Raw genomic sequence first — 21,423 nt, 5'->3', positions numbered from 1 at the left:
TATTTATTTGAAAGACAGAGAGCCACGCACACAGCCCCCTCACTCTCCGGCTGGGGGAACTGGGACTCCTCCGGGTTCTCCCACTCGGGGGACAGAGTCCCAAGCACATGGACCATCCTCTGCTGCTGTCCCAGGAGCATCAGCAGGGAGCTGGATCGGAAGTGGAGGAGCCGGGACTCGAACCGGGACCCATAAGGGATGCTGGCACTGCAGGTGGCAGCTCAAGCTGTACGATGTTGGCCCTAAGATGTTTCTAGTTTTTCAGGTGGAAACAGACAGAACACGGCTTGTTCACTAACTGCGGCTGGTTGCCGAGTGAGGAGGAGCGGGGATCACCCAGGGCCTTTCCCGGTGGCGGGACCAGGAACCAGCCCTGGGAACTCCCGCTGTTTCTCGCCATTGTGAGTGGCTGTGCTGTGGCCCTGGCTGAAGCGGGTCTCTGTTCCTGGTGTTGAAGCTGCAGAGCCCGAAGAAGGGTGTTCCCAGAGCGCCGGGCAGCCCCTCTGCATGACTCAGAGGACCAAAGCCCCTTGGCTGCACCCCACACATGTCCCTGCCGGTGGTGGCGGCCAGGCAGCTGCTGGTCTTGCAGTGCCGGGCTCCTCCAGGCATCCCAAATGGGCGCCTGCTCGAGTCCCAGCTGCTCCACTTCCCATTCAACTCCCTGCTGATAACTCCTAAGTGCTTGGGCCCCTGCACCTGCGTGGGAGCCCCAGAAGAGGCTCCTGGCTCCTGGTTTCGGATTGGCTCAGCTCTGGCCGTTGCGGGCACTTGGGAAGTGAATCTGTGGATATAAGACCTGTTTCTCCTCTCTGTAACTCTGCCTTTCAAAGAAAACTAAATTTTAAAAAAGCAAAGTCACCCACAGCTTATGGGCTGGCTCACAGCATGTCCCTGTAGCCGCTGCAGGCTGTCCACAGTCGGCGTCCAGTAGGGCCACCAGGAGTCACAGATGGCTTTCGCATATGCACTAGAGAGAGAGAGAGAGAGAAAGAGAGAGAACCCACAGTCTGCCAACCACACTTCCATGCTTCATGAGCTCCATGTCTATGCATGATGGCAAAGGACTCCTGTGTGGGACAAACAAGATTCTAGGACATTTCTAGAAAGTTCTGTGGGATGGCATGAGCCCAAACCCCTGTCGTGAACCCTGGACGCCAGACCTGGGTGAGGAAGGCCTTAGGTGGCACTCGTGGATGTCTGAAGTCAGAGGAGGAGGGTGAAGGGAAAATTGGGTCTTTCGTTGGGAAGGCCAGGCTGCCGTCCCGGGCATGGGCAAGGCTGCACGAGGGGCTGTGACGGGGCGGGCCCAGGGCCCCAGGCTGGGCTGTAGCCAGGCGGGGAGGCCAAGGCCAAGGCCTGGCAGCAGCCGGCGCCCCTCTCCTGCCAGAGGCCTGGTGGCAGGAGCCAGGCTCTGCCCAGGACACTAATGGCCTCTTAATTAACCAGGCCCTTGCCAAGCATGGCTGCCCCGCCCTGCTTTGTGGAGCGCGCCAGGGCTGGGAGTGGGACCAGGGTCTGCTGTGCTGCAGTGCTCGGGGCCCCAGGGAGGTGGCCTCAGAGATACCCCCTGAGGCTGGTCCAGGCCTGGGCAATGGGAGACTGCTGGAGGTGGCATTGCTTTTCCAGCTCCAGAGACTTTTAACTGCCCGGTGGGGGCGTCACCACCTCCTGGAAGCCCTCCAGGACTCCAGGTTTGGCCAGCGTCGGGCAGGGCACAGAGAGAGCTCTTTGGAAGCATGCTGACAGCCCCAAGCCTGGTCCCCCACACCCTCACCCAGTGCCAGATCCTGTGTGCCTTGTCTGAGCCTTGGTTTCCCTTAGATGCAGCCTGGGCCCCTAAAGGCTGGTGCAGGGAGCCGGCAGCGGATGGCTATGGGGAGGGGGCAGCTTTGTCCCTAGAGGCTCCGGCTAACTGCGCAGGCGCCCTGCGGGGCATGCAAGCCCCTCCCACCCAAGCCCCGTGGTCAGTGCCTTGCACCCTGGGGCTCCCTGAGGGGTGCCGGCCGTGCCAGGCAGCTTTGAGAGGACCCTTCCTTGAGGTGATGGCTGGGCCCGCAGAACAACAAAGACACCATTCATGGGCCCAGCTACCAGAGACAGTTGGTTGTCACTACCTCTACACCGTGTTGCTTGTGCACGCTGGGCTGGCCACACTTGTCTTCCCCCAGAGGAAGGGAAGCTGAGGCTGGGAGAGGCAGTGGGCACCGCTGCTTGAAGCCTCCAGGGCCCGAGCTGCCCAGCCCCGTCCCTAGCCAGCCTCAGGCTCTGGCTGCCAGTGGCCCAGCCACTCCCTTCAGTTCTGCCCAGGCTGTGCCCTGGTTCAGGGTGGCTCAGGTGGCACGTGGGGTCCCTAGGGGGCAGGGCACACAGCGTCCTTCCCACCCTCTGGGGACCCGAGGTTTTGAGGGCCACCTGATGGACTCTGGGACAGCGGGCGTGGCTTGGGTGTCTATGCCGAGCTGGGCCTCCTCCCCACGGGGGCCACCTGCAGGCCTCCCCTGCTGTGCTGTGCCCACACCCAGGCAGTCACCCACCCTCCACCACGAACCTCTGCCTCCTGGGGGCTGGCAAGGCGGAGCGGAAGTGCAGCTGTGGGGCCTGCCCTGGCGCTGACCAGAGGACGCGGCGAAGGAGTGTGGCACAGGGTCCTGGCCAGGGCAGAGTGGCAGCATCAATGCCCCCGAGACCCGAGGGATATCACACAGCTGTCAGGCTGAGGAAGCCTCGGGCGTGTCCCCGCAGGACACAGGACTGGAATTCTCCCTGGGGTCGTGCTTACCCTGCTGTGGGTTGTTCAAGTCCCGGCTCTGCTTCTGAGTCCAGTGTCCTGTTCAGGGGCCCCCAACCCTCACCCTGCGAGGCAGCAGGCGACAGCTCCAACACCAGCACTGGGGTCCCTGTGTCACCCCCATGGGAGGCCCAGATGAAGCTCCTGGCTCACCTCTGGCCCCGCCCTCCATGGCCACGGTGGGCATCTGGGGCGTGAACTAGTGGATGGGTCTCTCTTCCTTTTTCTCTCAAAACAGAGAAGGAAAAGAACCTTTGAAACAGAACAAGACAAGGCTACAATTGTGTCTTTAAAGACACAAAAATGTCAACAACCCCGAGAGCCCAAACACAGGGGCGGCAGCCCAAGGCCCTCCTGCTCTCTCCTATCTGAATCCGTGCCTGGGGGGTGTGCAGCTGGCACAGCAAACACCTCACCAGGGAAGGCCGGCTTGAGGCCCGGTGGTCGGCACACCTGTCCCCTGCCCAGCCCACCGAAAGGCACAGGCTGACAGGTCCCCGTCACCAGGCACTGCGCGTGCCCCAGGAGTCTGTGGCCACTGTCCCACAGCCAGCCACCTGCCGTGCTGCGACGCTGGCCTGGCTGTCCCCCCCAGGGCCCCTGCCCACGCCCCAGCACACCCCTGAGGCTAGAAGCCAGGCCTGGGCTTTCTGCTCTTCCCAGCTTGAGACGGGGACCAGGGAAGGAATCGGGCCCAGAGAGGTGTGGTAACTTACCCAGAGAGGCACAGCCCAGCAAGGTGCCCCGGGTTTCCAAACCTAGGATGGCATGACCCTGGATGACCTGCGCAGGAAGATCTGGGTTTCCGGGATCTGAACAGGGTGGGCACTGTGGGAGGGGCTCCCAGGGCCAGGCAAGGCTGGGGGTGTGGGCAATGGGGGGTGTCTCTTGAGGGGTTTGTCTGGGGTCAAGGGAGGACTCGGCCAGCTCGGGCCCCTTGCCTGCAGCGGGCAAGGGCCTGGCCGAGTCCCTGTGGGCAGCCGGTGGCCGTGCTGGCATGTAGGGAATGTCCCCAGAAAAAGCCTGGGCTTTCCTTCAGCGGGCAGCCAGGGGGCGTGGGTGGTGGGCACGGGGTGGGGGGCGCTGCGTGCACGGAGAGCTGGGGCGGCCACAGCGCCCGGCCAGGGGCCGTCTGTCCGCGGGACTGGCCCCAGCGCCGCGGATCCTGCCCTGCCCTGCCGGCCCGGCGCTGGGGCTCCTCGGGACGGGGGTCACAGGGCAGCGGGGCAGCGGGCAGGAGGCCTCCGGGGGCAGCGGCCCCGGCGGGGGAGGGTAGGCTGCAAGGACCCCGCGGAGCCGGCGTCCTGGGGGTCTGTGGGCCACCGGGCCGGGGCCTTGCAGGCGGGCTGGGCGCCAGCGCCGCCTCCTCCGGGCAGCCCCGCCGCTCGGCATCGGGGTCCCCAGGGCCGGTCGGCGGCGGGGCGCGGGGCTTCGGGGGGCGCGCGGGAAAGGGGCGGCCGGCGCGGGAGGCGGGGGGCGCGCGCGGGGCCGCGTGCGGGACGGGGCGGGGCCCGGCGGCGCTGACGTCAGCCCGCCTATAAAGCGGCGCGCGCGGCAGGGCCGGCTTTGTGGAGCGCTGCGGCTGCGGAGGCGCGGGGTCCGCGCCGCGAACAAAGGAGGCGCGCGTCGCGGGGAGGCGCGGGCAGCAGCGCCGCCGCCGCCGCGGGCACCGCGGGCACCGCCAGCAGTCCCCGGGCAGCGCCGGGCAGCGCCGCGCAGCCATGGCCGCCAACGGCACGGCCCCCGAGGCGGTGCAGATCCAGTTCGGCCTCATCAACTGCGGCAACAAGTACCTGACGGCCGAGGCGTTCGGCTTCAAGGTGAACGCGTCGGCCAGCAGCCTGAAGAAGAAGCAGATCTGGACGCTGGAGCAGCCGCCCGACGAGGCGGGCAGCGCGGCCGTGTGCCTGCGCAGCCACCTGGGCCGCTACCTGGCGGCCGACAAGGACGGCAACGTGAGCTGCGAGCGCGAGGCGCCCGACGCCGACTGCCGCTTCCTCGTCGTGGCGCACGACGACGGCCGCTGGTCGCTGCAGTCCGAGGCGCACCGGCGCTACTTCGGCGGCACCGAGGACCGCCTGTCGTGCTTCGCGCAGAGCGTGTCGCCCGCCGAGAAGTGGAGCGTGCACATCGCCATGCACCCGCAGGTCAACATCTACAGCCTGACCCGCAAGCGCTACGCGCACCTGAGCGCGCGGCCGGCCGAGGAGATCGCCGTGGACCGCGACGTGCCCTGGGGCGTCGACTCGCTCATCACGCTCGCCTTCCAGGACCAGCGCTACAGCGTGCAGACGGCCGACCACCGCTTCCTGCGCCACGACGGCCGCCTCGTGGCGCGCCCCGAGCCCGCCACCGGCTACACGCTCGAGTTCCGCTCGGGCAAGGTGGCCTTCCGCGACTGCGAGGGCCGTTACCTGGCGCCGTCGGGCCCCAGCGGCACGCTCAAGGCCGGCAAGGCCACCAAGGTGGGCAAGGACGAGCTCTTCGCGCTGGAGCAGAGCTGCGCCCAGGTCGTGCTGCAGGCGGCCAACGAGAGGAACGTGTCCACGCGCCAGGGTGAGTGCGGGGCGCCCGGCGGGAGCTGGGGACACAAAGCGCGGCCCGCGCCGCCGCCGCCGCCTTCCCGGAGGGGTGGGGTTTGCTCTGCGGGTCCTCGGGGGCGCGCGCGCCGGGCGGGGAGGGGGCGCCACCTCCCCCACCCCACCCGGGAGCTCTGTGCCCACTCCGGGGAGCCTCCTTCCCTCGTCCTGCACGCGCGGGTCCCACGGATCGGCGGCCCCGGCCCTTTGGGGAGGGGGCGCTGTGCGTGTGCGCGCGCGCCCGCCTTTCTCCGCTCCCGACCCCGGGCTGCGGGGCTTTTCTCTCCAACTGGGGAGGGGGCGGCTGGCGATCCCTGCGATGCGCTCCTCCACCTCCTCCCGCCGCGGTCGGGGTGGGCTGCTGCCGGGGGTCGCCCTGCGAATCCGCCCTGCCCCCCAACCCCCGCGTCCGCCCCGCGCCCGAGGCCGCGGCCTTTGTGAGCAGGGGGCGGGTCGCCTCGCCTGGGCCCTCCCTCGCCCCCTTTGTCCTGCTCGGCCTCTGCAGATGGGGAAACCAGATGCGGCGGGGCGGGGGAGGGGACGGCTTTAGCGCCCCCACCCCGGAGCAGGAGCCTCCCCCCGCCCGGACCCCCGCCGCTCCGTCCCTAGGGCCGGCGCCGGGCCGGGGGGCTCCCGGCCTCCCGTCGCGCCGGACCCGGGACTGGCGAGGCGCCGCTGGCCGCCCGCCAGGCACCCCGCCCTGCGCCTGCCGCGCGCGCCTCCCCGCCGGGTGCGCTCCGCTCGACGGGCGTTCGAGGGCGGCTTGGGCGCGAACCCGAGACCCCAGCCCGGCTCCCTCGGGAAGCTCTTGCCCTAGCGTGAACCCGTCCCCAAGGGCTCTCTCTCCGGGAACAATTGGTTTGCAACGCGATCCCGCCCTGCGGGGCCTCCAGCCGGCAGAGCTGTTTCCGACCGGCCCGTGCAGTGAGCTCCCCCACCTCCGCTTTCCTCCTGGCTTGCGCGCCCCTCCTTTGCAAAGCCCCGCTTGTGGGGGGCTGGCTGGGGGCCCTTGCTGAGGTGTGAGTGGCAGATGAGCACAGCCCGTGTCCTTGAGGCCTTGGCTGAGGCCGGGAAGAGACGGCGGGAGGCCGGGGTCCGCAGCTGTAGTGGAGAGGGTTGGGGCTTTCCCAGGAGGACCCTGGGAGGCCTGGGGGGAGGGCACAGCACATGCCAAGGCCCTGAGGCGGCGGGACGCAGGTGCCAGGGGCTCCCCTGCGGCCGGGCTGCCTGCACAGTGGGGTTCCCTGGGGAAAGGGCAGGCACAGGTGGCTGTGGCCCCTGGGACTGGGGCAGGAGCCGCTTGGGGCGAGCCCGGGCAGTGCCCCTTCTCTGGGAAGGCTTGTTCAGCTCCTGGTGGTGACTCAGGCTGAGGGGGCAGGAGGGGCAGGAAATAGGAGCCCAGGGGGTGTTGGCTCATCCACAGAGTCCAAAGGGATGGGAGTGGGGAGGGGACCCTTTGGGCGGAGCCCAGGGCCCTGCCTTCGTCCCTCCTCACCCCTCCACCTAGGGGAGCTGGAGACCCCAGGCGGGCCTGGGGAGGGGGCGTGTCCGCCGGGGCCATTTTGGACAGGCCTGCGTGGCAAGGAGGCGGTGCTCGCTGCCCTGCACACGTTGGGAAAGTCAGGCCGGAGAGGCGGGGAGGGTCCTGGAGCGCAGCCTGCCGTGCTGGGGGGATGTGAGTCATCCTTGCAGGCCTGCTCCCATTGGTGGGTGGGGGCGCCAAGGGGCCTGGAGCCTGCGTCCCAGCTTAGCTCCTGTGAGTGTGCTGGCTTTGGTGCCCAGAGGGTCTCCTGCCCCTCAGAACCCTCTCCAAGGCCCTGGCTCCAGCCAGACCACTTGCCCCCCCATCCGTGGCTCATTGGTGAGGGTGCAGAGAGATGGGGGTTGGGCAAGCTGGGGGACAGGGATAGGAGGTTTGGATCCTCCCCAAGTGGGACCTGGGGATGGGGCTGCTGTAAAGAATGTTCTGGAAGCTGGGGGCCTGGTGCGGGGGTGGGGAGGACAGGACTCCAGTTTCTCCTAGGCTCTGGCAGGGATGGGAAGTGCCATGGGCCCCCCAGGCCATGCAGGCCTGTGACTCAGGCTTTCTGGGTTGCCAGTAAGGGGAAGAAAAATCCCAGTGAAAGCCTCGTTCCCAGGGAAACGGGGCCCTAATTAGAGGCTGCAAGGCTAAGTGGGGCCCTGCCTGCCTTGGCAGGGGCTTGGAGCCCCGTTGGCGGTTGTCCTCTCGAGTACACACTGCTTGCTTGTAGGGGTGGAAGGGCCTGCAGTGGCAGGGACCCTCATGACAGGCAGGGAAACTGAGGCAGTATGAGGAAGCCACTGGTCTGGATCTTGGCATTCAAGCAGTTTGGGATTGGACGTGCCAGGCAGCTGGGGTCTGCCGGCATCCCTGGCAGGGGTGGCACAGGTTAGTCTCTCCATGGCACAGTCAGTGGCTGCGCTGCTGAGCAGCCGGAAGTCTGCCTTTGTCTGGACTGAGGCAGCTCCCCGACGTGCCCACATGTCCAGGACCTGGCCCCACCTGGACCTCAATTGAGGCCGCCCGGGTGGGCAGCAGAGCCAGGAGCTGTAGCAGGTTCCCTCTGGGGAGGCCTTCCCTGTCCCGGGAGCCTCATTTTGCTGCCCCCTTGCCCCTCATCAGTGCTTGGGCAGCTGGTGAGCTCTGGGCGCCCAGGAGGGGACCTGGCTGTGCTGGCGTCTTTGCCTCTCTTTAAGCACTCTGCCTACCCTCCTGCCATAGGGGACCCAGTGGGGCTCCTCCCCGTGGCCCCATTCAGACACTGGGTGGGTGGTTTGCCAGGGCCCTGGGGCAAGGTGGCCCGCCTGGCTGCTGGCTCAGCAGTGCAGGTGGCTTGTGGGGGTGGCATCCTAGTGGCCTGAGCTGTGTCCTGGGAAGGGAGTGGTGGCCTGAGCCTGACTCCCCAGCAGCATCTCGGGGTGCCCCTGACCCTGAGGGCCTACCTGTGGCGCTGTGCATGGCAGGATTGGTGGGTGAGGGAAGTCTGTCCCTGCCTTCTCCCAGAGTCGCTGGCACCCCTTGCTTTCTTGGGGTGACCTTAGGGAAGGATCTGGCACTGTCTGGCTTCAGCTGCTTGCTTTGTGAGGCAGGCAGGGCTTACTGGGGGGTCCTCTGGGATGGGTGTGGTAGAGTTGAGTGTCAGCCCTTGCAGAGCAGTCTCTGTCCCCGGCAGCCTCTTCCATCCGTGACAGGACACCTGCCATTCAGGACTGCAGTCCCTGCTGGTGGCAGGTGCCCAGATGGGCATAGGAGGGCAGCCAGCAGAGCTGGAGCTGGTGCCAGGGGCATTTGGGGGGAGGTGACCGGGTTCTGTGGGGAGTAGAGGCCCCGCCCTGGGTTTGAATATGTGTGTGTGGAGTTTGTGTGTGCACACACGGATGTGCAGGCCCACGTGGCTGCAGAGAATAGCTCCTGTGGGGGCTGCGTGGAGGGATCATGCCATGACACAGGAGACTCGTGAGCGTCGGCGAGTGCAGAGCTGTGGCAAGGCACGTGTGTTCAGGGAGCAAAAATACCCAGGGAAGGGGGCGGTGGGGGGAGGGTGGCATGTCTTTGAAGTTTTTTGGAAGGGCTCCTGGTACCCACAGAGGCAGGAAGCGCTGGTGTTTCGGGTGGATGTCGGGCACAGCCCTCCCGTGGCGGTGCCCACGCCCGCAGCACCCCTGCATCAGTCCTCCTGGTGATGCTGCCCCGGGCCACACCGAGCCTCCTGCCTGGCACACTGCGGCCCCTGTCGTGGCTGGTATGCGAGGGCAGAGCGGTGGCCGGGCAGCCTGGGGACACAGCTCACTCTCTTCCCAGGGATGGACCTGTCGGCCAATCAGGACGAAGAGACGGACCAGGAGACCTTCCAGCTGGAGATCGACCGCGACACCAAAAAGTGCGCCTTCCGCACCCACACGGGCAAGTACTGGACGCTGACGGCCACTGGGGGCGTGCAGTCCACCGCATCCACCAAGTGAGTACCCCCCGCCACCTCCTGAGCACGCCCCCAGCACACACACCTGGGGCGGCCCTCCCAACCCTGCTCTGGCGCCCTCCACCCCTCCTCCCAGGAATGCCAGCTGCTACTTTGACATCGAGTGGCGTGATCGCCGCATCACCCTGCGGGCCTCCAATGGCAAGTTTGTGACTGCCAAGAAGAACGGGCAGCTGGCCGCCTCCGTAGAGACAGCAGGTAGCCTGGGGGGCTCACAGGCACCGCCGGCCCTGCCTGTTCTCCCACTGTCATGAGGCTCATGGGTGCCCCCCGTCCTGCCCTCCCCAGGGGATGCCGAGCTCTTCCTCATGAAACTCATCAACCGGCCCATCATCGTGCTGCGCGGGGAGCACGGCTTCATCGGCTGTCGGAAAGTCACGGGCACCCTGGATGCCAACCGCTCTAACTACGATGTCTTCCAGCTGGAGTTCAATGATGGCGCCTACAACATCAAAGGCAGGTCCCCGTCCTGTCCCCCTCATCCCCCCGGGGCGGGTGGTGCTGCTGGGCTGGCCAGGCAGGGGGGCTCTTGGGGGAGGGGCTGAATTCCGTGCTGCAGGGTGGGAGGCCGCAGGGTGGGAGGCCGCAGGGTGGGAGGCCGCAGGGTGGGAGTCCGCAGGGTGGGAGGCCGGGCCCGCCCTGAGCAGCCTGGGCTCCCCTCGCAGACTCCACGGGCAAGTACTGGACAGTGGGCAGCGACTCCTCGGTCACCAGCAGCAGCGACAGCCCCGTGGATTTCTTCTTCGAGTTCTGTGACTACAACAAGGTGGCCATCAAGGTGGGCGGGCGCTACCTGAAGGGGGACCACGCGGGTGTCCTCAAGGCCTGTGCCGACGCCGTGGACCCCGCCTCCCTGTGGGAGTACTAGGGTCCCCCACCCAGGGGCCTCCTCCAGACCCACCCTCCTGCCAACTCCCTCCCCCAGGTTGAGGAGCCCCTTGCCTTTCAAACTGGAACCCCCAGAGAGAACAGTGCCCCCACCTGCTGCTCCCTGTGTACCCCGCCCCGCCTGTGGTCCTCTGGTCCTCTCTGCCGCGGGCGGGGCCAGCATCTCTTCCTTCTGACCTCAGTCGTCTCTGAGCCTTAGTTCCCTGGAGTGGGATGCCCTCCCCTCCTGAGCCCCCAGGCCTGGCGGGGCCCAAAACTGGAATGGGGAGCCCTCCCTAGCCGCACGCTCTCTCGGCCCCCTGGCCTGTGGGCAGCATCAGGAGAGGTGCCTCCAGGTGGGGCGGAGTATAGCCCTTCCCGCTGCACAGGCCCAGCTTGGGCCTGTGGGTGCCCGCCTCATATCCTGGGTGCTGGGGCTTGCGGGGAGCCCCGTGCTCCCCCTCTCCTTTCACCCTGGCCTGACTGGAAGCGGAAAATGACCAAATCAGTATTTTTTTTTAAGTGATGTGTTACCCTTGGAGGTGCCCTGGGCAAACCCAACTGTAGGGGTGAGTGGTGGGCAGGGGGTCCCGGGCACTCGCCTCGCCCTCTGCTCTGCCTCCTTCTCCCATTCTGGGGCCCGTCCAGCCCTAGCCAGAGCCCTGCCTGGATTGGTGCTCCACCACTCTGACTGGATCCCTGGGGGTCTCCGGGGTGGGGTGAGGCTGGGAGTCCCAGAGCTCACCCCTGCCCTGCCTGTTGCCCCTCTAACCCTGCCCCACCCCCCAATGCCCTGCATCTCACTTTGGGTGTCTTGGTCTTTTATTTTTTCTAAGTGTCATTTGTATAACTCCAAATGCCCATGATAGTTAGCGTCAAACTGGAAAGAGCAAAATAAAATACAGCCAGTTGGCAGCTTGTCTGTGTGTATGGGGCGGGGGTAGAGTGCCCTGCCCTGAGCTGGGGAATGTGACAGTGGGGCCGGGGTGCCCCTGTACCTCTGCTGGCTGTGGTCTGTGTTCCTTGTTGCGCAGGGGCTCCTGGACTAGGGAACTCGGGGTGGATGTCGGGGAGAAGCTTGGACAGGAGCCCAACCCATAGGAACTTTCTGGAGTTCCCAGAGCCTGACAGAAGATGGAGCCCAGACCAGCTGACCATGTTGCTGTGCTGGGGAGAAGGCTCACTTCACTCCTAGAGGATTCCAGAGGCCAGAGACCCTAGGAAATGGCCCCAGCCCAGGAGGGAAGGGGCCGGGCTGACTTCTGGGCGGTGTTGATTGGCTGCTGATGACGCAATGGGGAGGCCCTCGCTGTGATTCGTGGCCCCTGGGGGCGGGGGTCTGGAGATTGACAGAGGCAGATGGCCACCACAAAGGGATGCTGGGTCCCCAGCAGGCTGCCCCCACCCCCATTACAGCCCTTCTCGAAGCCAGGAAAATCTCAGTGACACAGATGGATGCCTGAGGCCCAGCGCCTTAACCTGGGGGAGGGGACAACCCCGCAATGCCTATCCCTCACCCAGGGGCCCCGGCCCTGGGGCTATGCGCTGCCTGACTCTGGTTCCTTCTGCAGGCCCCAGTGTGCCTGGTTGCCTGGACAAGCATGCAGTCATGTGGGGATGGGTTCTGCTTGGAGGAATTCGCAAACTTGGTCCATGCAGAGCAGTCCCCTCCCTGTTGAGGGAGGTGGGCTGGCCCGTGCTCACACCTTCTCCCTTAGCTGCTCTGGGACAGGGGCAGTGTGTGCTGGGGCCCTCCTCTAGTTAGTCCTGGCTATTCTCACCAGTAGGGTGGGGACGGCTGGGAAGGGGGCACCACCAGCCACTCCACCTGGACCCTCGTGGGCCAGTCCGGCCTCCGTGTGTCCACTTGAGCAATGGACAGTTGAGTTCTGGTGTCCCTGGTTTGCAGCGACAGGTGTCTGCATTGGGGAGGGCCTCTGAGACAGGAAGGGGTCTGACCCGGGGTGGCAGGGCCCAGGATTTGCCCGAGTGACAATCCCCTCTCCCTGTGCCTGTCCCTGGGACCCAGGCCCGACAGCAGGAGGTGAGAGGTAGAGGAAGGAGGGAAGCCATGGTCAGGGCAAGGGCTGGGCTGCTGCTGGCACTGCTGTCGCCACGAGGAGTCTGCACCGTATGCAGACAGGCAGGAAATCAGAGGGAACCGAGAGACACCAAAAGGAGTGAACCAGTGCACAGATGGAATGAATGAATCCTTGACTTGAAACAGGTGATGGTACAAAGGAGGCTGGCTGTGTGCAATGGGGCCATGCCACAGACAAGCACTCAAGGCCCCAAGTGATCCTCCGAAGTGCAGGGAGGGAAACGGGGAGACAGGGCTGAGAAACCCAGGATTCACCTGCCCCATCCGCCCAGGGCTGGACTGAGCTGAAGCCAGGAGCCAGGAGCTCCATCCAGGTCTCCCCAGCCCTTTATCCTAGCCACCCGCTGAGCTGGGGACTCGGATGCTCCCATGTCGGAAGTGGGCACCTCAAGGTGACTCCGCCTGCCTCTTGGTACCTCTTACAAGCAGAAGTGCGTGTTTGTCTCTCGGGACTGTCCTCCGGTCCAAGTGCTCAGGAACCGCGGTGGGGATTTCTGCTCTGAGTGGTCAGGACACAGCGTCCCTTGTCCCAACTAATGGCTGTTGCGAGACAAAACTTGCTTATCTTTATTGGAAAGTTGGGTTTATAGAAAGGAGAGGATTTTCTGTCTGTCTGGTTCACTTCCCAAGTGGCTGCAACAGCTGGAGCTGAGCCAACCCTAAGCCAGGAACTTCCTCCAGGTCTCCTATGTGGCTGCAGGGTCCCAAGGCTTTGGGCCGTCCTCGACTGCTTTCCCAAGCCACGGGCAGGCAGCTGGAAGGGAAGTGGAGCAGCTGGGACATGAACTGGTACCTATATGCAACCCCAGCACATACAAGGCAAGGACTTCAGCTGCTAGGCCACTGCGCTGGGACCCTGCTGGGAGATGAGACACACAGTTCCTCCATGCCTGCAGAGAGTGCCCAGGGTGGGAGTGGTGGCCAGGTCACTCTGCGACCTTCTGAGGACCCACCCTGCCCTATGTTCACAGCCGTGGTCACCACCAGGACCTCCCACTATGCTGCTGTATGTCTAGAGCTGCCATGCGCGTGGCCTCGGGTGCTGCTGTGTGTGGGAACTCGTCCCCACACTGGGACCAGGCAGTGGAGTCACGGGCCATGGCGCATACTGTGAGCTCCCAGGGTCACAGCCCACGGTGCCAGATCACCGATGGCGCCTGCATTTTGATCCTGTGTTGGGTCTAGTCTGAAGCAGGGGCAGCTCCAGGCAGGTATCCCAGGGTCCGTTACCCACTTTGGGAGACCTGCAGTGCCCCAGGGCAGTGTGGGGGTCTGGATATACGGGTAGGGCTGCTCCCCAAGTCAGCCTTCTTCCAGCCTGGGTGTCTGCAGGAGGGTGATGGATTAACCCTTGTGGGAAGGACTGGGCCTCAGGGCCCGCCCACCTGCCATCCTGACTCACCGGTGCCAGCTGGGGTTCAGATCCTGGTCGCAGGCATAAAGGCATCTAATCCAGGGAACCAGGAACTCGTCAGCCAGCACAGGGGCCGGAGGAATCCCAGAATGCCTCTGGAAGGATGAGGAGGGCACAGCGTGGGGCAGTTCACCTCGGGAGGCCGGGAACATCTTCAGCGCCATCCCTTACCTGTCCGCTGGCCTGCGCGGGGACATCGGTGGGTGGTGGCTGGGATGCCGGCCTGAGACGTCTCTGTGTGGTCTGTGTGTGGGGCTAGCACGGCTTGGCAGCTGGGCCCCAAGAACAGGTGCCCCTCCAAAACCAGGGGCAAGGGTGAGGCATTTTACTTAATAGTTGGCGCTGCTGTTGCTGCTCTCCGGTTAGGGCTGTTGGAATGCCCACTCAAGTTCAAGGGGTGAGCCTGCGGTGGTGCACGACTGCCTGGTGCAGATATTGTGGCAGGCACTGCCCGTCACCACCTGGCTGAGGGTGCCTGCGATGGGTGGCAGCACACTGGCTTCTGGGAGACCCAGGACCACGTCTGGAGGGGGTTGGACTCTGAATCTTTCTTAGATGTAGAAGGAGGAGAGGAAGATTTTTCGTCTGCTGATTCACTCTCCAAGAGGCTGCAATGGCCGGAACTGAGCCGACCTGAAGCCAGGAGCCAGGAGCCCCCTCGGTCTCCCATGTGGTTGCAGGGTCCCAAGGCTTTGGGCCTTTGTCTGCTTTCCAAGGATGTTAGCCACTAGGCTACTGTGCTGGGCCCTGGACTGTATCTTTGGAAGATAAGGCAGAGAGCAAGTGAGACTGTTTCCTCTGCTGGTACATTCCCCCGAAGCCCCAAAGAGCCAGGTCTGGGGTGGGCTGGAGCAGGAGCTTCGTCTGGGTCTCCCACGGGGGTGCAGGCACCAAGCACTTGGGCCATCTCTGCTGCTTTCCCAGGTGCATCAGCAGGGAGCTGGATCAGAAACCCAACAGCTGGAGCTTGCAGCATGGCTCTGGCATGGGGTGCTGGCATCACAGGGGTGGCTAAATGTACTGTGCCACACCACCAGCCCCCACAACACTTACTCTACCAACAGATACTGCCTGAACAACCCAGAAGACTTGAGTTGCTTTGGTTTCCCTTCAGTAAGGACCAGGGATGGTGCTGAGCCAGGGCATGGCAGAGCAGGCATAGGAGCAGAGTGCCCAGTGGGCACTGTCACGTGTGCCCTGCAGGCTGGAGAGGCCTGGACAGTCCGGGGGGTACACACAGAGCTACTTGGGCCACTCCACAGCACTGGGCAGACTCAGGAAGGTGACTGGGTGCCTGGCGGGGGATGGGGGCTAGCTGGGGTGGCAGCCAGTGGCCAGGCTTCGGCTCAGGCTGGCTGTGGCTAGTTCCTGCCCTGTGAGGAGCCGGTTGTGAGACCTGCGCTGGAGCTGCTGCAAGATGAAGCCACTGTGAGTGGCGAGCGACGGGAGGACGGTGCTGGCAGGACACCGTGGTGGTCCTGTTCTCGGCTGGAGGTGGCGGTGGGGAGGTAGAGCAGGACCACGCACAGGAAAGGCACTGGTCCTTGCTAGTAGTGGTTACTGGGGGTCACTCTGACACGGCTGCAGTTCTCTGGTGTGTGGAGGGCAGGGCTGGGACTGGGGACAGAACTGACCGGATGACTGTAACCACCCCGTGTATATGTAGGCTGATGTGGGTGATGGACTGAGTGGGACCCCACGCTAACTGGCACACACAGGAGTCAGGTCTGCAGTCACATCTGGCCAAGTTTGAGTACCACCCCCGACCGAACTGCTGGACCTCTCCAACCATGGGGAAACCACGGGGTCTGAGGTCTGACCGTGGAGTGCAAGTGTCAGAACTGGAGCTCCTGTTACTGCAGCAACTGTGCAAGGCATGTCCAGATGCACACGGTGGGCAGGACAGACCTTGAGGTCTGCAGAGGACACTGAGTACCATGGGGGGAGATCTGGCCAACGCTGCTGGCCAAGCTTTGACAGCAAGTATGTGGGTGAAACCACTTAGGCTGCACCCTCGGGACACGCTCCACATTGGGAAGGCTGTCCCCCATGCCCAGGTATTAAAGCAGTTAGGCTGCTGGGCTCACCCTGCTTCTCCCAGATACAGGAAGGAAAAAAAAAATCAGCTGTCTCATCCACTTTCCCCCATACCTCGACCCTCCCTGCCCTATAATGGTCCACATGGGTACATATCTCTCTCAACTATGCAAATAACATCACAAAATAAATTAAAAAAAAGAAAGCAGACACAAACAGCACCTTGGGCAGGCCCACAGCCTGGGCTGGGCTTCTATCTGTGAGTGGGGCTCTGGCAGGATGGAAATCCTGCAGAATATCCAGGAGGCATAGAGACCCGCACAACAGACTCTGCTACTGACACCTGCCCTACGTACATCCCAGGCTGGTGAGAGGAGCCCTTGGCTACGGCACTGTGGTAGCACCAGCACAGCAGGCATCTCAAGTGACAACAGTGGTCTGACACATGGCAAATCTACACAAAGAAACAGGTAGCACAGAAAAGGCACGCCGGCTGGGAGCACAGCACAGGGCTGTTCTGAGGGAAGCAGGTGGCCACGCAGGGCTCGGAGTCCCTTCCGAGATGCCCACTCACCTGGCAGGTGCTGCCCTGTGGGGAAGTCCCTGATTTGAGGCACTTCGACTCCCGTATCTGAGTCCTGCTTCTGCTTCCAACCCCACTTACCACTAACGCATCAGGGGAGGCAGCTTCTGGTCAAAACACTTCGCTTCCGGATACCCACATGGAGCTCTTGACTCTGGCTTTGGCCCCGTCTGGCCTCAGCTCTTAGGGCATTTAATGAATGAACAGGTGTCATCACTCTTTCAAATAAATAAAACATGACCAAATATTTAAGAGGCTTCACTGCGATGAGCAGTCATGAACAGCAGGAGACACAGTTCGTGGTGTGTGAGCTCTATGCCACCTGTGGTCGGCAGTTGGCCAGTGCTTCCTCCCAAGGCCTCAACACCCAGGGCTGCCTCAACACCCAGGGCTGCCTCACGGGCCATGGGGGGCTGTGGCCCCAGACCCGGGCAGGTGTCTGCCCACGCGGAGGCCTGTGGGATGCTTTCTGGGACTGGAGAGTGTTCCATACCCACTGTGGGGAGGGGCAGCTGCACAGACTTGGTGCTCCAGATCTGATCCCCTCTGCTGGCTGGCCCTCCCTTCCTCTCCAGGCGGAGGGCTGCTAGCTGTGTGAGAAACAGACCAGAGCAACAAGAGCGCACAAACATTTATTTACAAAAAGTGCAAGTTACATATGATACAGGCTTCTTACACAGTAGTTTGAACAGAACTATTTTATTTTTGCTACCTGAAGGTAATGAACAGAATGGAATGAGCTAATCATTTTTATACAAAGTGACAAATCATGCACACTTTTCCTGTTTTTCAATCATTTGCTAAGTGCAAATACTAGGTTCCTCTCCAGTTTTAAGGCAAGTAAAACAGGACTGCCTGCTGGCCAGACTCCAGTCCCTCTTCTCCCTGGACCCTGCTTCAGGAAACGCAGGGGTCTGAAGCCTCAAGTGCCCACTCCAGGCCTTGCTGCACTCTGCAAGCAGGTGCCCTGGATGGAGAAGGGCACTGCCTCCTTCCAAGCAGCTGGGACACTGGCTCAGCCTTTGGGGGCATCGCCTAGGCCTCTGCCTGCCTTGGCAGCAGCCTGTTCCCTGTCCTGCCCCGGGCCCGTGATGGAGCCCATCTCCTAGGTCAGTGGGCTTGCTTAAGAGGCCCATGAGGGGATGGATGAAGGGAGGCGTGGGGTCACCGTGCCATCCGGCAGGCTGACTGCTGTGCCCCGCCCTCAGAGGCCCTCCCTGGAGGAAGCAGAGGGATGGCCCATGGAGCCCGCCTTTCCAAGGCACTGTCATTCAGGCTAGGAACAAAGCTCAGGTGGCCCGAGGCCGGGCTTGGCGGGAGACAGCAGCAGGCTGTCCCCACCCCAGGCCCTGGTGACCACCTGTCTTCAAAGCCTTCATCCTGAGGAAAGGCAGAAAGAACGGGCATCTTGGATTATGCCTCCACTCAGATCCCCAAGCGACATCTGAGGAGTTGTTGGTCCACACGTCCAGGTCACTCCAGCCGGAGGGCCAGGGCAGGTGACACAGATTAAGAAGGTGACCTGTGCTGCCACAAGGGCTCCCCTCAGCTGAACAGCTGGCAGCTCTGAACCTCTTTCCAGCAGATGGCCACAGCAAGGGCTCAAGAATGGCTCAAGACAAACTGGACAGAAGGTGAGGCTGGGAACTGTCTCACACTGGGGCTGCGTGCAGGCCAAGAGCTGACACTCTGCGGGCCCTTCTACCTGAGTGGACATGGGAGGGAGGACGGAGCTGCCTGGATCCTGCTGGGGAGTGAAGCTACCTCCTAAGGATCTTCAGTCCAGCCACAGCTGCAGGACCAGGCAGCCCTCAGGAGAGGCCTGGCATGGGGTAACATTCTTAGTCTGACTCTGCAGAGCCCGAAGGGAAGGTTAGCAGGGCACGGAAAACCCAGACCAAGTGGAAAAACAGGACAGACACTTCTTCAGGTAAACGACAGAGATGACGTGGCACGGTTCTTCATTACTGGCTGATCAGAGGGGACCCTGAATGGCCGTGTGGCAGCGCCAACAACCCCACACCCTGCACCCCAGCACTGCATCCTGGGCCAGAACGGTGGTCCTGCTTGGCTGGTCTCTCCCGACTTGTGTCACCTGTTGCTTCGCTGGACTAGGGTTTGGACTACGCTATAGGAACGAAGGCCTACGTGGTGTCCAGCTCTGTGAGGCTGCCCTTGTGCGTGCTGGGAAAAGGGGAACAGGCAAACGGACAATGCTTTTCTCATCTCCCCCTGCAGGGGTGTGAGGAATGGCCTACCTCAGCCACGGCCACGTGTCGCCTGTCAACATGGTGGAGCTCTTGGGGAAGAGGGCTTTGCTGCCTCTTTCTCCTGGGTCCTCCAAGTGCCAGAGCAGTCCTGTTTGAGGCACCCGGAGGGCACCGGCCCGCGGTGCCACTCGAGGGGCAGGGGCCCATCTCAAAAAAGGTGCAGGAATAAAAGGAGTCCACCCCACCATCCTACTGAAGGCATGGGCAGAACCATTAGTCCTTGGGGGATTCTCCATCCAAAATCCACCCCCGCCGACTCCATGGCTGCCCAGTGGTGGCGGGAGCTCCGGGTCAGAAGCGATGCCGTGGCTGGGGACCAAAGTGCATGGGCAGGTTGTGCTCCAGGGGCAAATGAATGGGGCCAAAGTCATAGTTGACCCTCATATTGGGCAGAGGGGGCACGTAGGGTGCCGGGATGGGTCCCATGTTGAGTGGGAAGTTGTTGAACATGGGCCTGACGGGTGGCAGTGGGAAGGGCGGGTGCACGAAGGCGTAGGGTGGCATATGCGGCTGGTGCAGGTTCTGCGGGACGGGCCGTGGCAGGGCCTCCATTCTCTGCACCTTCTCAGGGGGCTTCTCCAGCGGGGGCCCGATGCGTTTGAATGTGTTCTCTGAAAAAGGGAGATGTGACAGTTGAGGAAAACAGGTTGGACCAACTCTGCTGGGACCCAGCCTGGGACCAGGGCTGCACACACTGACCTTAGCCCCCAGCCAAGGCTGGCAGCTAAGCAGAGCCTGGAGTAGGAGAGGCTGGTCCACGGCCAGGGGCTCCTCAGAGGGGACTCCCGCTTTGCATGGGAAAGCACCTGCCGCGGTCACCAGCCACACACGGGAACGCCCCTGCCCGCCTGCTCGCCAAGGGACCAGAGCTGGTTTCTGAGTTTATGCGCACCGCACAGGCCTTCCTCAGTCTGGGAGATGCCTGGAGTGTGTCCGGGCTTCCCTGCCCTTGCCCTGCCTGTTGCCAGGGGTGCACTTGCCTCCATTCTTCCTTTTCTGCTCTTCCTCAGCCTCCTTCTGGATTTCCTCAATGAGCTTCTCGTCATCCTCCTAGGAAAAAGTAAGAGGAAGGATGAGCTGGGGCCAGAGGTTGAGGGGCCAGCTGAAACGCTCCTGGCCTTCCCCCAGCAGCTCCAGCGTTCCCATGAGGACGCCTGTGGGAAGCAGGGGGAGGGGCGGTGGCGGGGAAGCTCTCCGTGGTCAAGTACAGGGAAGCAGCCACAGCCAGCCCATGGCCTGCCACAGCAGAGCAGGGCCTGGGCAGTGCACAGCGAGGGGAAGCAGAGCAGCCTGAGGGTCTAGGTGCCTGTTCCCGCCCAGGCGACACTTGGACACTTGGCTGGAGGAGATAACCTCCAGTCAGCCCTGAGCCTAGAGGCAGAGTGGCAGACCACGACAGGGAGAACATTCATGGGACCGAAAAGCAAGCCAGCCAGCCAGCCAGCCAGGTGGAGCAGCTCCTGCCCGACCAGGTCAGGAGGCCAGCATGGCCTCAGTGGGCTACCGCAGGGCTCTGGGTGCAGCCCTGACCAGGGCCACTGCAGGAAACCATCCAACCCAGGCTCATGGGAAGCGGGTCCTGCTCCTGGGGAATTCCAGTAGCTTCTTCCAGAGCAAAGAACAGTCAAGTCAGGGAGGAGGTTGGAGGGGGGTGTGAGTGAGTTTCAGCCAGGCAAGGAGTTTTAAAGTAAACACGTTTCCCTCTACACAAGGCCTGGAGCCCGTCCATGTGGCCAGCTCTGTACTTCTGGCAGTTATTTCACGAAGTCTGGATTTTCCCAGCAGATGTGCTGACCCCCAAGGACCTTGTGAGATGTGGAAACAGGGCCTTGGCCTTGTGCTGCGGCAGCCCCGGCTCCAGCTGCTGGCGCTTGTGCCAGCCCAGACAGGCCAGCTGGCTGCCCATGACCCTCAGTGGCTGCTGTCAGGAATTTCACCCATAAGTGGCACTGAGACAGAAGGTCACACAGGAGGGATGAGGGTGCTCCTCTTGCCTGGGAGGTGGAAAAATCTTACGGTGGAGCCGCAGGAGACTGGGGGCTTTAGACTACCGAGAGACTGCTGAACCTATGCTCCTCCCGGCTTCGAGAATGGACACCTGTCCTTGGTAGGACCTCGTCCAGTGGGGGCTCTGAGCAAGGCACAGGCACAGGAAGAGGTGAAGTGACAGGCACACTCCCTCCTGGCACCTCTCACAGTCCCACGGACTGCTGTAGGCATCCCCCTTGGCCATGCTGCAGAGGCGGCCTCCGCCCTCCCGGGGAACACATGGCCCACGTGAACCCAGCCGAGCTGGCAGCACATTTGCAAAGGCCACACACACTGCATGAGAAGTAATTTCACAACCTCCAAACTGACCTTCAGCTTGCTCGTTTCTCTCTCCTGACGTTTGTGCCAGCATAAGTGAAACACGAGGCACAGGATTCCAGATCCTTGTGACACTGCCTGATTTTTGGCGCTAAGATTCACTTGACAAACCCAAATGCTCCTGAAGGAGTCCAGCTCGAGCGCTCACTCAGGGCCTGGGCTCCCAGCGTGGGGGCTGAGCAGGGCGATGGTCTGCAGGGGATCCCCAGTTAGTCATTCAGAGTGCTGGGATGGAGGGTGCTTCCACATGCTAGGGACAGGAAGCTGCTGCCCAGCACTGCACTGCAGATGGAAAACAGCTGAAAATGGCCCACGTGCTTTGGGCCCTTGCCACATAGGGGCCTGACTCCTGGCTTCAGCTGGCCCAGATCTGTGGCATCACAGCTACTGGGGAGTAAGTCAGAAGCTTTCTC

General features: G+C 63.1%; 2 protein-coding genes across 2 annotated transcripts in view; one reads left to right on the top strand and one right to left on the bottom strand.

The window, feature by feature from the left end:
* Positions 1-4,463: 4,463 nt before the first annotated feature.
* FSCN1 (fascin actin-bundling protein 1) lies at positions 4,464-10,475 on the top strand. The gene is made up of 5 exons (XM_040989934.1): positions 4,464-5,347; positions 9,194-9,350; positions 9,448-9,569; positions 9,660-9,827; positions 10,037-10,475. Exons 1-5 carry the CDS (start codon positions 4,513-4,515, stop codon positions 10,237-10,239), a joined length of 1,485 nt encoding a protein of 494 aa, XP_040845868.1. The 5' UTR covers positions 4,464-4,512; the 3' UTR covers positions 10,240-10,475.
* Positions 10,476-16,986: 6,511 nt separating this feature from the next.
* Positions 16,987-21,423, bottom strand: part of RNF216 (ring finger protein 216) — a 113,121-nt gene continuing 108,684 nt past the window's right edge. The window contains exons 16-17 of the mRNA XM_040990021.1: positions 19,624-19,693; positions 16,987-19,254 (exon numbers count right to left, since the gene is read on the bottom strand). Of these exons, the coding sequence (XP_040845955.1) occupies positions 18,935-19,254; positions 19,624-19,693 (390 nt within the window). The 3' untranslated portion in view covers positions 16,987-18,934. The remainder of the gene's footprint in view (positions 19,255-19,623; positions 19,694-21,423) is intronic.

This window comes from Ochotona curzoniae, unplaced genomic scaffold (genome assembly GCF_017591425.1).
Source record: "Ochotona curzoniae isolate NIBS_2020 unplaced genomic scaffold, NIBS_Ocur_1.0 contig_54, whole genome shotgun sequence".
Taxonomy (NCBI): domain Eukaryota; kingdom Metazoa; phylum Chordata; class Mammalia; order Lagomorpha; family Ochotonidae; genus Ochotona; species Ochotona curzoniae.
Note: the sequence above shows the minus strand (reverse complement) of the source record. Positions and strands in the feature narration are given on the sequence as shown.

Coding starts and splice junctions, on each gene's coding strand:
- FSCN1 (XM_040989934.1), top strand. CDS start 4,513: ATGGCCGCCAACGGCACGGCCCCCGAGGCGGTGCAGATCCAGTTCGGC. Junction 9,351..9,447: donor CAGTCCACCGCATCCACCAA/GTGAGTACCCCC, acceptor CCCTCCTCCCAG/GAATGCCAGCTGCTACTTTG. Junction 9,828..10,036: donor TGGCGCCTACAACATCAAAG/GCAGGTCCCCGT, acceptor CTCCCCTCGCAG/ACTCCACGGGCAAGTACTGG.